At 31.2% G+C, this 16,634-nt stretch overlaps 1 protein-coding gene across 1 annotated transcript; it reads right to left on the bottom strand.

Annotated features, from left to right (window-relative positions):
• Positions 1-560: 560 nt before the first annotated feature.
• LOC123005054 (achaete-scute homolog 1a-like) lies at positions 561-2,081 on the bottom strand. The gene is made up of 2 exons (XM_044398655.1): positions 1,292-2,081; positions 561-937 (listed from the first exon to the last, which is right to left on the bottom strand). The coding sequence occupies exon 1, from the start codon at positions 2,022-2,024 to the stop codon at positions 1,293-1,295; it is 732 nt and encodes a 243-aa protein (XP_044254590.1). The 5' UTR covers positions 2,025-2,081; the 3' UTR covers positions 561-937; position 1,292.
• Positions 2,082-16,634: the final 14,553 nt, after the last annotated feature.

Below are 16,634 nucleotides of genomic sequence, written 5' to 3' on the forward strand. Positions count from 1 at the left end.
AGAAAGATACAAGAGATAACGTGGTCGTCTTGCACCCTCGAACATGAGAAATTTCAGTCAAACGGCAACCAGCAATACAACCCCTCGATAAAATTTCCTCTAATTTACGAATTCCGGGCATTTTTCCGGCCCAATTAAAGTCGTGGCGAAAGTGGCGCTACAACAATCGTTTTAATTGTGAGCCAAACCAATTTAAAATTTTTTAATTAAGATAAGGGAGTAAAATACAAGACGCGATATAGCTGTCAATGATAATTAATTTTTGGTAGCCTCGAGGATGTACTTCATATTTTCGTTGAAGAGAAAGTGTCTATAACGACTCGAGTTTTCAACGAGTTTTCTTAATTAACACCAGTAGTGATTAAAGTGGAAAATATTGGTAAACTTGTCAAGCCGAAATGAGGAGGAGGGAGTAGCATACGACATTTTTTATAGTAATAACATTAGCATATCAACATGTGTTTTTGAGGCAGGTGTAGTCGAACAGCACGCGCCAATCCCACAAACACCTTGTGTGTTTCTATTAATTTATTCTTGAACTTTGAGGGGAGAAATAATAGTTTTTTTTAAAAAATCGCACGTTTATTGGCTCAGTACAGTGTAAAAAGTAGTAGCAAAAATACTTAAAATTACGAAAAATAACTTAGCTTAAGTCATGGAACATGCTAAAACTTAACGACTAATTACTGGGGCTCTCAGTACGAGTTTGAACCATTAAAAGGCATCGTTTTAAAATTTCTCAAATTTTTATACAAAATATTGCAATAACAGCGGAGGAATGTCTCAAAATAGCACTAAATATAGCTAACAATATTTACAAGTATGTACAAAACAATGACTAGAATAACAATGTATTTTTTGTAAACAGATCCCAAAAAATATCACTCGTGAAGGCACTGGTCAAGGTCCGCACTGGCCTCTCTCTCTTTCTCTCGATCTGTAACAGAAAAGAAACCGTTAAAATTCTGAAAATTTCAGGTTCTTATATCTACACACGATTTTTTTCCTCCACCGGCAATTTCGCAGACACTATTGTATTTTTGAATGGACCCCTCACGGTCGCGACTCTTTTCATCCCGTGAGGGTAAGAAATCAAAAGAGGAAACGGAGAAGGGGGCCGGACAGGTAAAAAGCAGGTTTCTTATCAACAAAAGTCGGTATTATGTCGCGGAAACGCGTACTTATCGCGAATTTTTCTACCTGCCGAGGCGATTTCAATGATACAATAAGCGACGAAATAACATTTTCCCCCAAAATTGATCGTGTTTCAAGGAAGTGGGATGGTACTGACCTTATTCGTTCTGTTGCCAGGAGAATATCGCATCGAGGAGTTCCTCATCTTCGGGACTCTTCGGTTCGTAATTTTCGAAATTTTCCTGGTGGTAAATCGTGTTGGTGTAACTGGAGGCGGCTGAGAAGGAACTCTCGGAACTGTGGGAGGGTGTGGGTGATGAGGAGGCTTCCGAACATGTGGGGGTTGGTAGCAAAATGGGGTAGTTTTGGTACTGGTCCGGACTATTGCTATAAGTGCAGTTCCCGGAGTCATTCTCATGGTCCTCAATCATCTGTTTGAGACTCCGGATGTATTCAACTGCGAGTCGCAAAGTCTCGACTTTACTGAGCTTTTTCGAGGCTCCACGTCCAGTTGATGGTCCTTGGGGGGCAAAAGCTGCGGCGACGCTTGCAGGAATATGTTGTCTCAACGTCGCGAATCCATTGTTGACTTGTTTGACTCGGTTCCTCTCCCTGGCGTTCCTCCGGGCCACCGACGCCGGCTGCTGTTGAGGTCCATAGGGCATAAACTGGATTTTCCTCTTGCACCTCAAATCCGAGTTATTGGTGACTAAAACCGAGGTCCTTTCCGGGGCCGGAGCCAGAGGTCGTTTGCTCTGGATCACGGTTTTGGTCGGTTGGGTTAGAGTCCCGGAAACGATGATGGATTGTTGAGGTGAATGCTGGATCACATTGTAGATTTTATTCTGTTGGCCGAGGGTCATCGCGAATGGTGTTTGGACGACTGCCATGTGGGTTAAAAGTCACTGATTTTTCAAAAACGCACTTTGAGGCACTTTAACGCTCGAAAGCTACTCCCGATATGAGGCGCGCTTCCAATGGAGAAGCTCTTTGTAGCGCTTCGCCCCACCACCATGGAGGGTGCGCGCGCTTAGGGTTGAGCGCGTGCCGAAGACAAGAGGCGCACGGCCAAGTGAGCCGGCGCGAGGCTTTGCAGCTTCTTGCAGGACCGGAAGCTGTCACACACATAACTCGTGGGAATTCGCCACGAAAATCCGGGAGTTGAGCTTTCCCGGATTCATTCACCCTGACTGAATTTTAATTCATTGACATAACTCGAGCATCGGATAAGGAATGTTTACACATTTTGGGGCCTTCTGTTTCTCTAATTGCGACCTTGATGGCGTATAATTTAATATAATACTGGTTTTCACAGCCGACAAAAAATGCTTTAAAAACCTGAATTTGCCATAAAATGGATGGGAAGATTGCGTCGAAAACTTTTTACCAAAGTGGATTCACAATTTACGATCACATCGCACTTAAAAAACAGTGAGTGTGTAAAATCGGAACGAGCTTTTGTGGCTTTTGACGATTGCAGTGATTATAAGCGGGGTCACCCCCGGTCCAACCCTCTCCTTGTATCATTTCGCGACGAAACGACTCAAACAACTAAAAAACTTCATCAAATATTTATTTTTTTTATGTATTTCAAAGACTGAGTTTTTTAATTTTGGTATTTACATAAATTGTCTTTAAAAAAACATTCGTGGTGCCAATTGAAACAAAGATCAGGCTCAAAATGTGGTCAATCTCTCCCTATTCCTCGACGAGGAACGAGAACAACCTTTTTTTCGATTTCAATAAATTTAACTGAAAAAAATGCTCTACATTTTTAAAATACCGCTTTTTGGGAATATAATTTTGCACTTTTCTATTTGCTTTTAGTAAAATCTATCGAATTTCGTGAATTTCTCTTTGACAAACAAAATTCAGGGAAAATAATTCATTTTGCAACTTTTTATTTAGTTTTCACGAAAATTCCCACATAAAAAACTAAAAACTTGTAGTTATTAAAAAATAAGTTTCATTCTTTTACTGATATTTTAGACTTTAATTTTTAAGAAACATTTGATTATTGCTCAAAAAATTAACAAACCTCAACAAATTTTTATAGACATCACACACTATATTATTTTTTTGTATTTCAAAGAATGAGTTTTTTTATTTTTGTACTTTCATTAATTGTCTTTGAGCATTTGAGAATTGTCTTTGAGTTTTTTATTTTGGTACTTTCATAAATTGTCTAAGAGAAAAAAACATTCGTGGTTTAAATTGAAACAAAGATGAGATTGCTCAAAATGTCCATCTCTGGCAGATTTACCCTATTTCTCGACGAGGAACGAGAAAAACCTTATTTTGTCAATTTTTTTTGAATTCAATAAATTTCACTGTGAAAAACATTTTCAAATCCAATTTTGCAATTTTCTATTAGCTTTTGGCAAAATCTATTAAATTTTGTAAATATCTCGTTGAAAAACACTCCAAAATTCAGGGTAAATAATTCAATTGCAATGCAACTTTTTAAATAAAAAGCAGTTTCTACGAAAATTCTCACATTCACGACGTAAAATGTTCTAAATCCACCGAATTAAGCAAAAATAATAAAATTCAGAATTAAATAACATAAAAAGTTATTTTTCAGATTTCCCATACAAATGCTGATATAACTTGCAGGACTTGACAAAAATGGAACCAATTAAAAAAAATTGACTTTTTTTTGAAAATTGCAAAATACAGTTTAGGGGTTTCAATTTTTAATTAATGCAATTAATCTGAGATGAGTAAAATTAGGGTATGCAAAAACCGAATGGTCTTAAAAATTAGTCAGTATTTTTTCTTGATTGTTTTATAAATTTTCAAGAATAAAAAAACGATTTCTTTAATTTTTTTTTCAAATTTAATAAAAAAACTGTTTGTTTGCTCATTTTTCGTATTTGGTGCTTTTTCAAGTAAAAACTTCCTTTGAATTTATAAATAGCGCATTTTAGATAAAATTTCGAAAATTTATACCTTATTTTGGCAATTTTTTTTTGAATTCAATAAGTTTTACTGTGGAAAACTCTTTAAATTTACAGAGTAGCGTATTACCAGATCTAATTTTGCAATTTTTATTCCTCTTTTGTCAAAATCTATTGAATTTTTTGAAATTCTCGTTCAAAAGCACTAAAAAGTCAACTTTTTATGTAGTTTTTACGAAAATTTTCACATTCAATACGTAAAACGCTCTAAATCCACCGAAATAAAGAAACATAATATAATTCGGAATTAATATTGTAACTTTCTACTTAGTTTTGGTAAAATGTTTCGATTTTTTTTTAATCCTCAGAGAAACACTCCTTGCTTAGAGAATAATAGGTTTCAAGTACTCTGACATAAAAAAAATGTAGTTATTAAGAAACAAGTTTTATTCTTTTACTGATATTTTCGAGTTTGGTTTTTAAGAAATATTTGATTATTGCTCAAAAAACTATCAAACTTCAACAAATTTTTAGACATCACAATATATTAATTTTTAATGTATATCAAACAATGAGTTTTTTATTTTGATACTTTTATAAATTAAAGATAATGTTGCTCAAAATGTCCATCTCTCCCAGACTTACCCTATTCCTCCACGAGGAACGAGAACGACGTTATTTTGTGAGATTTTTTTCGAAATCAATAAATTTCACTGTGGAAAACGTTTTTTCGCATTTTCAAATATAGCTTTTGGCAAAATCTATCAAATTTTGTGAATTTCTCGCTGAAAAACAGTCCAAAATTCAGGGAAAACAATACGAGCTTTCGCAGCTTTTGACGATTTCAGTGCTTGTAATCGGGCCCACCCCCGGTCCAGCCCTTTCCTTGTACCATTTCGCGAGGTTCTTTCTCCCATCGAAACGAGATCAAAGAGTGATCTTAATTAAAAGCTGTCGGGTTTCGAGGCGAGCTTTCCTGCAAACCTCGCCATCAAATTAATGAAATTGTCAGTCAAGGCGCTGATTTTATCAGCCTCGCTAACTTCGATTAAGTCACACTGAGTCGTGCACATCCCGATGCGAAGCTCTTACGCTTAATTAAATTACTTTGGCCGTGATTAATTGGTTTCATGTGGGATTTTATGCGTGGTCATCTAGGTACAGAAAGAAAATTTCCCCTGCTCTTATCTCGTTAAAAAACGAGCATTCCACTATAAATTTGTTTGGTCTAATTATTCGGAAAGGGATTATTCACTGTAAAAAGAACAAACAAACATTAATTGGCGGCTCGAGTGAGGGAAGAAAAATGTCAGCTATTTCAGACCGGCTTGAACTACCCTCAGCCGCGGGGTAAGCTATTACCTGGACCCACGACGAAGGGTTAAGTCATGTTTGAAATGTAAAATGCGCCTCACGGGGCTTGAATAATGCAACGACGGACCTAATCACCCTAAGAGGTTTCCGGGTAAGGGGTGGCGGGACCACTCAAAAGCACTGGAAACAACAAATTTTAAAAAATGTTTTTTATACAGGCTGTTAGAACTCGCGCCCCAATTTTTTTTTTTTTTAAGTAAGAAACATGGAAAAATGTTTTTAAGAAATTATCTACATCTATTATCTATCTAGAATCTAAAAATACACTAGGTTTTAGCAGTTTGGATGAAAAATCGCTAAATTAGATGTGGACATACCCTTTTTCGGCGAGAAATTTACTGAAATTCAGTGATTTTGCCAAAACAACAGATAAATCGCTACATTAAATTTGATTTGCTTCATTTTTGCTTTTTTCATTATACAGGGTGTTTCACATAACTTTACGAGGCTTGCGCCTAATGTATGCACCCAAATATACAAAAGTCACAGAACACTGGATACAAAAAATACACATTTAATTATTTAATTTTTGGAAACCCATGACAGTAGTTGCCAAACTAATCACTGTTTCATTAATAGTCATAAACTGCAGTTTTTCAGAAACAATTATCATTTGTTCTATCAAGAGACGGCATGAATATGATTCTAGTTTATCTATCTTAATCACTAACTAACTTAAAACGTTGTAATTTTTGAAAGGGTGAACAAACTAGAGAAGATTATCCAATGTTTCAAAATTTGTAATCGAGTTCGTATCGGAATATGTATTATTTATTGCCTCTTACAGGCGCAGGCCTCGTAAAATTACGTGAAACACCCTGTATTTAAAAGGTTTTTCGTAGAAAAACTCACTAACCCTAGAATATTTTTTTAAGTAAGATAAGATATCAGAAACATGCAAAAAATGTTTTTATGAAATTATCTAAGTACATCTATTATCTATCTAGAATCTAAAAATACGCTAGGCTTTAGCAGTTTGGACAAACCAAAGATGAAAAATCGCTAAACTAGATATGGACATACCCTTTTCCAGCGAGAAATTTACTGAAATTCAGTGATTTTGCCAAAACAACAGATAAATCGCTACATTAAATTTGATTTGCTCCATTTTTGCTTTTTTCATTAGATTTAAAATGTTTGTCGTTTTTCGAAATACTATAGAAAATTGCTGAATTAGATATGGAAAAATGCCCTTTTTGTCTGTTTTTTGTAGATTTTACAAAATTTTCGAGAAATGTTTAAGGAATTCCACAAAAAAAAAATTCAAAAAATTTCTTGAGATTTTCGAGTACTTTTAAAACTACCAGTGGATTTAATAAAAAAATACCTTTTAAAAAAAAACATTTGTGGGTTTTTGAGTAATTCCATGAATTCCTCCAAATTTGGAAATTATGTGAGTTTTCTGATTTACAAAAAATTTGCAAGCTTTATTTCTAATTCTAATTTTCGAAAAATATCTAAGTAATTCCCCAAAATTTTTAGGGAGTTTTGTACACTTTTAATGGATGTCTTAAAAACTACTTAAGTTTTCATAGAATTTTCAGAGTTACAAAAAAAATCTTATGGGTTTATATTTGTATCTTTTTAATTTTGATGAGGAGATTTTGTGGATTTTATAGAATTTCCAAAAAATTGGTAAAAGATAAAAAATATATAAGAAGAATTCCTCCAAATTTGGTATTGTTTTTGAGGAAATTATGTAAGTTTTTTATTTCCAAAAAATTTGGAAGCATTGTTTCCAAAAAAGTACTACCTTTCTGTGGGGTTTCTAAAATGTGTGCAGTCATTTTTGAGAAATATCTAAGGAACAGAACATTTGAAAAGTATTTTTAGGTACTAGGGAGTTTCGTACACTTTTAATGGTTGTCTTAAAATCAACTTAGGTTTTTATAGAATTTTTAGTGTTTAAAAAAATGATGTTTTGTGGGTTTACATTTTTGGGCAATTTCATGGATTTCTGATCTTATATGTATATTTTTTTTTAATATTAATGAGTAGATTTTGTGGATTTTATATAAATATAAATTTTATATAAATTTTGAAAAAATTTTCATTTTCGAGAAATGTTTAAGAAATTCCAAAAAAATTCAAAAATTTTCAAAAACTTTTTGAGATAGTCCTGTACTTTTGAAGGTCGTTCTAAAATTACCAGTGGTTTTCATAAAAAATTACCTTTTTAAAGAAGACATTTGTAGGTTTTTGAGAAATTCCATGTAGGTCAAAAAGCATCTAATTTTGTTGCTAATTATACAAGAAGGATTCCTCCAAATTTGGTAATTTTCTTGAGGAAATGATGTGAGTTTTTTGATGTTTCCAAAAAATTTGTAAGCATTAGAAATTTTGTGGCTTTTATAAAATTTTTGAAAAATTTCCATTTTCCAAAAATGTCTTAGAGAATTCTTAAAAGGATTGGACCAAATGTCCAATTTTGTACTTTTCAAGTCTTCCCAAAAACTACTTGAGTTTACGTAGAATCTCCAGAGAATTGGAAGAGTTTTAGATTCTTCGAGCAGTTTAAAATTTTTATAGATAGAAAAATGTTTTTTTGTGTTTCTGACATTTTACATTACATGGCATTTTTCTCTGGGGCGCAAGTTCTGGCGTACCCTGTATAATTTTTTTAAATTTTTTGTGTCGGCTCACCTAATTTAATCATTCATTATAGTCGGAGAAACGTTGATGGAATGACAATACGATCTAATGGATTACATGCGAGTGAATAGTTAAATTAGTTGAGTGGCATATCGATGAAGAAGCGGCTTCTTCAGTTGCTTTCCTCTCATTGTTCCCGTCATCGATTACAATTTGAAATCAACTCGAGTAATAATTATATTCTCTCGCGCATTAGTGGGAGCAATTTTTGGAGATTTTATCCCTTCGCAGACAAAACCTCGTTTGTATCGAAACGCTAACAAGCCGATCGTTAATGTGCGTCGCATCAAACCGTGATCCTTTGTGCTATTACAAGCGTCATTGTTGGCGGTTCGACTGATGAAGGAACGAATGAATAATGTTTCGCGTCTCGTTCATCCATCATTGATGGGGCTATTTTACGCTTTTTCCGATCAAAATTAACCCTCGAAACAGCGACGACGAGTGAAGGGGAGTGGGTTTGCATGACACCTGTTGGAGATAATTATCGAAAAGGCCCAAGGCGCGACATTTCACCTAACAAGTACCTGCGAAACGAGTGTAGAAATCGACGCTTTGGGCGAGAATTTTTCCGACTTTTAGCCAAATCAAACAATTTTATTATTTAGGGTCAATCAGGGAAAGGCGGAGTAGAAGTTACTGGATGAGAACACTTGATCCAATACAAAATTGTAACCATTTCACGCAAAAACTTGTTGAAAATTGTTATTGAGAATTGTTAGAATATTATCCCAGTTTTTTCTAAATGTGGTCCATTTGCTTCGGACTTACTCTATGTAATTCTAATGTGTGTTTTAAGGTGTATAACTAAGTTTTTTTTTTAATTTACCACACATTCTGAGGAAACAAAAAAAAATCAAAATTATAAGAAATTTAACAACTCCTTATTTTATGTCTTATTAAGACATTAATCGTAAAAATTGCACTAAAAAACAATTAGTTTTAGTTTTGAGGGCAGTGGAGTTATATTTTTTATTAAGTGAGTTATTGAAAGAAGCGAGGAACTACTTTTGCTCAAGATAAAATTAAAAAATAAAAAAAAATTATTTTTAGGAAAAAATGTTGAAATGATTGAAAACTTTGAAATAAAATTTAATAATAATAATTTATTAACGGCATATAAATACAAATCCACCTTTACATAAAAAACAAACAAATACAAAACAATGAAGAAAATTACATAGAGTTTTTAAACACAATTAATAAGTATATTTTTAAATTCATTGCAAAAAAATCTAACTCATCACAAACACTATTACACACTGACAGAATCGAATTCAATGCTGAATTGCTGAGTCACTCTGTACTTACGTTCTAGGTAGAATATAATGAAGAATCATTCTAAAATATTTTCAAAAACGTCTTAATTCTATGAAGAAATAACTTTTGTTTGAGTTAGATACATTTTTTGGTTATTTTTTAACTAAAAAAATACTAGATTCTAATATGCCCACTTAGGTACATCAAAATAATGTGTGATTTTAAAAATAATTAAATTTTACTAACAAGATTTCTTCTAAATTAATCCCAGTTTAATGAATAACAAAAAAGAGATGTTTATCACATAAAAAAGCCAATTTTTTTCAAATACCCTGACATAAAAAACTAAAAACATCTAGTTATTAAGAAATAAGTTTTATCCTTACTGATATTTAAGACATTGATTTTTAAGAAATATTTGATTATTGCTCAAAAAACTAACAAACCTCCAAAAAATTTTAGATCACAATATATTAATTTTTTATGTATCTCAAATAATGAGTTTTTTATTTTGGTACTTTCATAAATTGTCTATGAGAAAAAAACATTCGTGGTTTAAATTGAAACAAAGATGAGATTGCTCAAAATGTCCATATCTCTGGCAGATTTACCCTATTTCTCGACGAGGAACGAGAAAAACCTTGTTTTGTCAATTTTTTTTGAATTCAATAAATTTCACTGTGAAAAACATTTTCAAATCTAATTTTGCAATTTCATATTAGCTTTTGGCAAAAACTATCAAATTTTGTGAATTTTACGTTGAAAAACACTCGAAAATTCAGGGAAAATAACTCATTTTGCAACTTTTTATTTAGTTTTCACGAAAATTTTCACATTTATGACGTAGAATATTCTAAATCCACCGAATTAAGCAAAAATAATAAAATTCAGAATTAAATAACATAAAAAGTTTTTTTTCAGATTTTCCATACAAATGTTGGTATAACTTGCAGGACTTGACAAAAATTACGCGAACGATTTCTTTTTTTCTATTTTTTGTCGATTTAATGTATTTAATATTTAGAAAAACAATATAATTTTTTGTATAGTGCAAAAAAAAATCAATAAACAATAGTAAATATACAAAAGTGGCTAATGAATGTAAAAATAATAAAAAGTGTAAAAAAAATTAAATGCAATTAAAATTAATTGCAATTAAATTGCAAAATGCTTTAAGTTGTTGTGTTTGGAAAAATAATACACAACTGTTAAATTTGAAAAAAAATTGAGTTTTTTTTGAAAATTGCAAAATACAGCTTGGGGGTTTCAACTTTTAATTAATGCAATTATTTTGAGATGAGTAAGATTAGGGTATGCAAAAACCGAATGGTCTTAAAAATTAGTCAATATTTTTTCTTGATTGTTTTACAAATTTTCAAAAATATAAAAAAATCGATTTCTTTCATTTTTTTCCAATTTAATTAAAAATTGTTTTTTTTTTCATTTTTTGTATTTGGTGCTTTTTCAAGTAAAAAACTTTCTTTAAATTTATAAATAGCGCATTTTAGATAAAATTTCGGAAATTTATACTTTATTTTGCCAATTTTTTTTGAATTCAATAAGTTTCGCTGTGGAAAACGCTCTAAATTTATAGAGTACCGCATTACCAGATCTAATTTTGCAATTTTTATTCCTATTTTGTCAAAATCTATTGAATTTTTTGAAATTCTTTTTTAAAAGCATTAAACAGTTTAGGGAAAATAATTCATTTTGCAACTTTTTATGTAGTTTTTACGAAAATTTTCAAATCCACCGAAATAAACGAAAATAATATAATTCGGAATTAATGTTGTAACTTTCTGCTTAGTAAAATGTTTTGATTTTTTTTAATTCTCAGAGAAACACTCCTAAATGCTTAGAGAATAATAGGTTTCAAGTACTCTGACATAAAAAAATGTAGTTATTAAGAAATAAGTTTTATTCTTTTACTGATATTTTCGAGTTGATTATTGCTAAAAAAACTAACAAACTTGAACAAATTTTTAGACATCACAAAATATTAATTTTTTTATAAATTGTTTATGAAAAAAAAACCATTCGTAGTGGCCACCTCTCCCGGCCTTACCCTATACCTCTGCGAGAAAATAATCCGTCCTCGCGCACAATAAACGTGACAAATGTTTTCATCGGCCAATAAATGCCTCATAATATATCTCTCCCTGATGTGAAATAGTTGGTCGTGCCCCCGTTTAAAAAATGCCTCTTTTATGCCCGATCGCATAAAACTCGTCTCATTTATATGGTGGCAATGGTCAGACGCGAACGTTCACACCATGCAAAAATAATATTCTCGCATCGTTTCGTGTCTGCATTTTTGCATCGATACGTACAAGGAAAGCGTATTACGCACATTTTCGTCTTTTTTATTTTTTCCTCTTCCCTCATTACGGCCACAATAAAAAGGGAATTAGTCAACATCGGCCCGTAATTAATAATATCGACGAAGAAATGCGGTTCTCGAACGGCACTTCACAGCGGGATTAAAATAAGATCCTTCGTGATCGGACGCGATAATCGGTTTTAGTATTACATGGATGGAGCGTTAAGTAGTCCACTCTTCAGCAATTTTTAATTATCCCACGAACCCTCGTGTTTTTTCTCCCCTCGAAACCGCATCGTTACCGGCACGCAACGTGTTATATTTGGGAAACAATCATTTCCCATGGAAAAAAAACTGCTGTCAACATCACACGACTTTCCTTATCCTACTTATTTGGAAAACATATTTTTGTAAATTTGAGATATGTTATAGAACATGTAAAAATAAGTGACACGTATTTCGCCGTTTTTTATTTTTTTGATGTATGTTGAAAAAACAGAGATGCTGCATTTTGGATGTCCGAATAGGGAATCTCCGAAACTAAGAGGTTTAGCCAAAAACGAGTAATACATTCTGGGGCTCATTTTTTGAGAAAATAATATTGGTTAAAACCGCATCCCGCTATCGTCTTTTGTTTTCGACTTATAGATAAAAATTGACATTTTAGCGAAATCTAAAAAAGTTCATATCTTCCTTATTATAGAAGACACAGATTTGAAATAAAGATATTATACAGACACTTTTTTACGTAGAATTTAATAATGTAGTTAACAATTTTCTTCAGTTGTTTGTTTAGCCGTAATAAAATAAACTTGTATTTATTTAAATGGATGGCTATGTCATTTTTAAAAAGCTTGTTTTTTCTTATCTAAAAAATTTATATTTGTAACAAATTATTATAATACATTTTTAGCAAAAAATTATCTTTGATTTTTCTTCGCAGTTGGCCATGAAAAAATGTTGCATATTCAACTAAAAGGATTTAAACTATATTATTCAACCAGTGTCACTAATCTAAGTACTAAGCAATGAAAAAAATGCAAAATAAATTGTAAATCAAATTATTGGCAACTAATAACATTTCTTTGTTTATAAACAAGCTAACATTACCAATGCAACTTCTAGTGATACATAGAGTGTTGTAAAAAAAGCCGTTTTAATTCTTCAATAAAATATATTTTATATGACACAAAAATGACGATATGGCTATTCAAATACCCAAATTCCGTCTATGTCAAACGTATCCTACCTCCATTAGATCATCAAAAAAATGTTTTTTCTAATTGTGTTGACTGTTGACACATTTGTTTTTCCTATTTTTTGATTTTTTAAAAATATGTAATAATTTTGTTTTGTGGCGCTCGGATATTTGTTCAATGCTTCTACCGTATCGAATTTTTTAAATCTTTATAATTTTATCTATTTTTTCATCTATTTTACAGTTCACAAAACTCTTATTGATTATTATTTACACATTTGGAGTGAAATAGTTTTTCCATGGCCAACTGTTATCACACAAAATATGTATTTCACTTTTTAAGTATAGTTATAAAAAAATATTTTGTTACAAATATATATTTTTTAGATCAGAAAAAAATAAGCTTTTCAAAATTGCCATAGCCGCCTATGATTTCCATTTAAAAGAATACAAGTTTATCTTATTACGGCTAAACTAATAACTGAAAAAAATTGTTAACTACATTATTAAATTCCTCGTAAAAAAGTGCCTGTATAATGTCTTTATTTCAAATCCGTATCTTCTATAATAACGAAGATATAATTTTTTTAGATTTCGCCAAAATGTCAACTTTTGTCTGTAAGTCGAAAACAAAAGACGATAGCGGGATGCGGTTTTAACCAATATTATTTTCTCAAAAAATGAGCCCCAGAATGTATCACTCGTTTTTGGCTAAACATCTTAGTTTGGGAGATTCCCTATTCGGACATCCAAAATGCAGCACCCTGTACAAAATGAAGTACCTCGTAGCAAAAAGAATTTATATCTACAGAACAAATCAACATATTAAAACGATTTTTTTCAAATTTTCATCGTTTAAGTTACTTTTTATTTCAAGACAAATTTGGATGACAAATAATGTCAAAGTAAGAAATCAGCAACTAAGTTGGAACATTTCAATTTTTTTATTTTAAAAAAATTTATGAAAAGAAAACTTATAAACGTAAAAAAAATGGCATTATCTGCTGGTGATTCCTTTCTGAAACTCGTGCTACGCACTCGTTTCAAAAACACATCACTCACAGATTTCGAACAACTTTTCTTTACTTGTATAATAAACTACTATTACTGTATGGTCTTTAAAAAAATTAAACTTGATGTTCTGAAAGTGTCACCTTTTGGCGGTTTTCGAGTGTTTTTATTGCCACTTTGATGAAAAAAGGTGTAAAGTAGATTTTTTCATATTGACTTTACTTTTTCAAATATCGGAAAACCAAATTTAAATTGGAATGTGAAAACTGAAACTAAAAATGCTACTTGTAAATTTATTTTATATGAAGAAGTGAGACCGATTGAAACAAACAGATCTCAAATACGGATATTTCATAAGAAAATCCCTAGAATCCACTGGAAAAAAAACTACTGTGAACATCACACGACTTTCCTTATCCTACTTATTTGGAAAACATACTAATAGAGTAATTCCATGCCAAAACGATCACTTTAAAACTCATTGTTTCTGATTTTTGTAAATTTGTAAATTTCACCGTTTTTTATTTTTTCAATGTATGTTGAAAAACAGAGATGTACAAAATTAAGTATCTCGGAGCAAAAAGAATTTTTATCTAAAGAACAAATCAATATATTGAAACGATTTTTTTTTAAATAATAGATATAACGGACGTGATGATACATGTATTCAATAAATTTGTTATTAACAAATAATTTAAAAATATATTGTTTAAACAAAAAAATAAACAATTTCGCAGGTTTTTAAAATTCCAAAAAATGTTACAATATGTTGATTTGTTCTTTAGATAAAAATTCTTTTTTGGTGTCTTGAAGCCATAATTCGTTCAGATGCAAGAATCTGGCTAAAAGTGAAAATTATGCAACTTATATTTTTCTTCTGCAATGTTTCTTTTTCCATTTTTTTAACTTTTTTCTCTTAAAACATCTGTTCATGCTTTGGATTTCTTTCTTTTTCTTTTTCACTTTTAGTTTTTTTTTCCCTTTTTCATGTCAATTTTTACCTTGATTTTCTCAACTTTTTACTTTTTGTTTTTTAGTTTTGCTTTTCTCACTTAACAATCTTTTTTCTAGTTGAATCTTTATTTTGTTTTTCGTAGTTTACCTTTATGTTCTCAAGGTTATACTTCTTTAGATTTCTTTTTTCCTCATTTTTGATTTTTTCTTTTAACAATCTTATTTTCTCTTTTTCTAGTCGAATCTTTTATTCTTTTCTTTATCTGCTTTCTTTCTCATTTGTGATTTTCTCTTTTAACAATCTATTTTTCCTAGTCAAAAAATGTTTTTTTGGCTATTTTCATTTTCTCAATTTCTTTCCTTAGATTTTTTTTTTCTTGTTCCAATTTAAAAATATAATTTAGACGATTAAAAAACCTGTGATAAAACACACTTTTTAATAAAAATGAACAAAACTGAAACAAATTTTTAAATTTAAACGAGATTTTTTTCTTAAAAAATTGATACAACGCTTTTTTACTTGAAAACTGCCATTTTCCTTATCTAAAAGCTCCTTGCTTATTTTACATGATTTACATATTCTAATTATTTTTCATACCAAAAAATGAGTAGATTTAAGTAAAAAAGCAAAAATTCCTTTTTCACAAATAAAAATCCTATTGTCACAATGAGCTTCTAAAAATTTATTAATGAACTAACAACAATTCAAGAAACAAAATTAAAAATTTACAAAATTCTAACAATTCACATTCCAATTTGAGCATTTTTTGTAAAAAAATTTTTCTTGGAAATCTATTGTAATTCAAATTGTTTGTTAATTTAGTTTTAACACAGTAAAAGTATAAAAAGTGCTGACACAAAATGTTGCTACAAATCCTACTGACTGCGCCAATTACGGTTGAAAAAAAGTTTTAATTTTTTGAAAGGAATTTATTACATCGATAATTGAATTTAAAAATATAATTTAGACACACGACCCAATGGCCCAAACCAACTTTTTTGGTGTCTTGAAGCTATAATTCGTCCAGAAATGTAAAAATCTGGGTAGGTCAAATTTCAGCCGATTACAATACTTTCCTTATAGGATAAGGAAAGTAAAAATAGCGATGGGTAGCGGCCGCCCATGTGGTCACCTGGTCACATAGTAGATCCATCGTGGTCTAAGACAATGAGATAATAACAATTTGTTATCTTTTCGTTCATAATTCAATCTTGAAACGGACCAAAAACCGACTTAGATAAAACCCACTGATATAATTGTAGAAAAAGCTCTCGAGTACCGAAAGTTTGCAACGAAACGGACACGTCTATCAAGACCAGCGCTCGATTTGAATAAAATACGCCAACTGTTTTGCATATACGGGCGGACTTTTTGTCCCAGAAGGCTTTCCGAAAAATCTCCCACGTCGAAAGATCGTTCCGAATGCAAATCGAGACGATCATTGAAACGTCGGGATAAATCCTGACAGACAAACGGCCCAAAATCGATAATCGGCCAAAAAATCGCAGAGAAATTATTTTCTCAGTCGACGAGACGCATTATTTTACTCCACTTGACGAGTTGTTTAAAGGTTTTGATCGAGAAAAGGGGGATTTCCAAGTTTCAAGTCGGAATTCGCAGTTTACAAAAAGAAATTCTCAGTTTCAGTGATAATTAGGAACCTTATTTAGTCAAATTTTTTCAAATTCATGTGGAAAACGCTCTGCATTTGTAAAATAACGCATTTTCAGGTCCAATTTTGAAAAATGTATCGAATCTTGTGAGTTTCTCGTTGAAAAACACTCAAAAGTAATTTGTAAGTTTTTATTTAATTTTCAGGAAATATTTCAT

The sequence above is a fragment of the Tribolium madens genome, unplaced genomic scaffold (genome assembly GCF_015345945.1).
Source record: "Tribolium madens isolate multiple individuals breed KSU strain unplaced genomic scaffold, Tmad_KSU_1.1 Scaffold_20;HRSCAF=117;Tcas5.2_LG4, whole genome shotgun sequence".
Lineage (NCBI taxonomy): Eukaryota > Metazoa > Arthropoda > Insecta > Coleoptera > Tenebrionidae > Tribolium > Tribolium madens.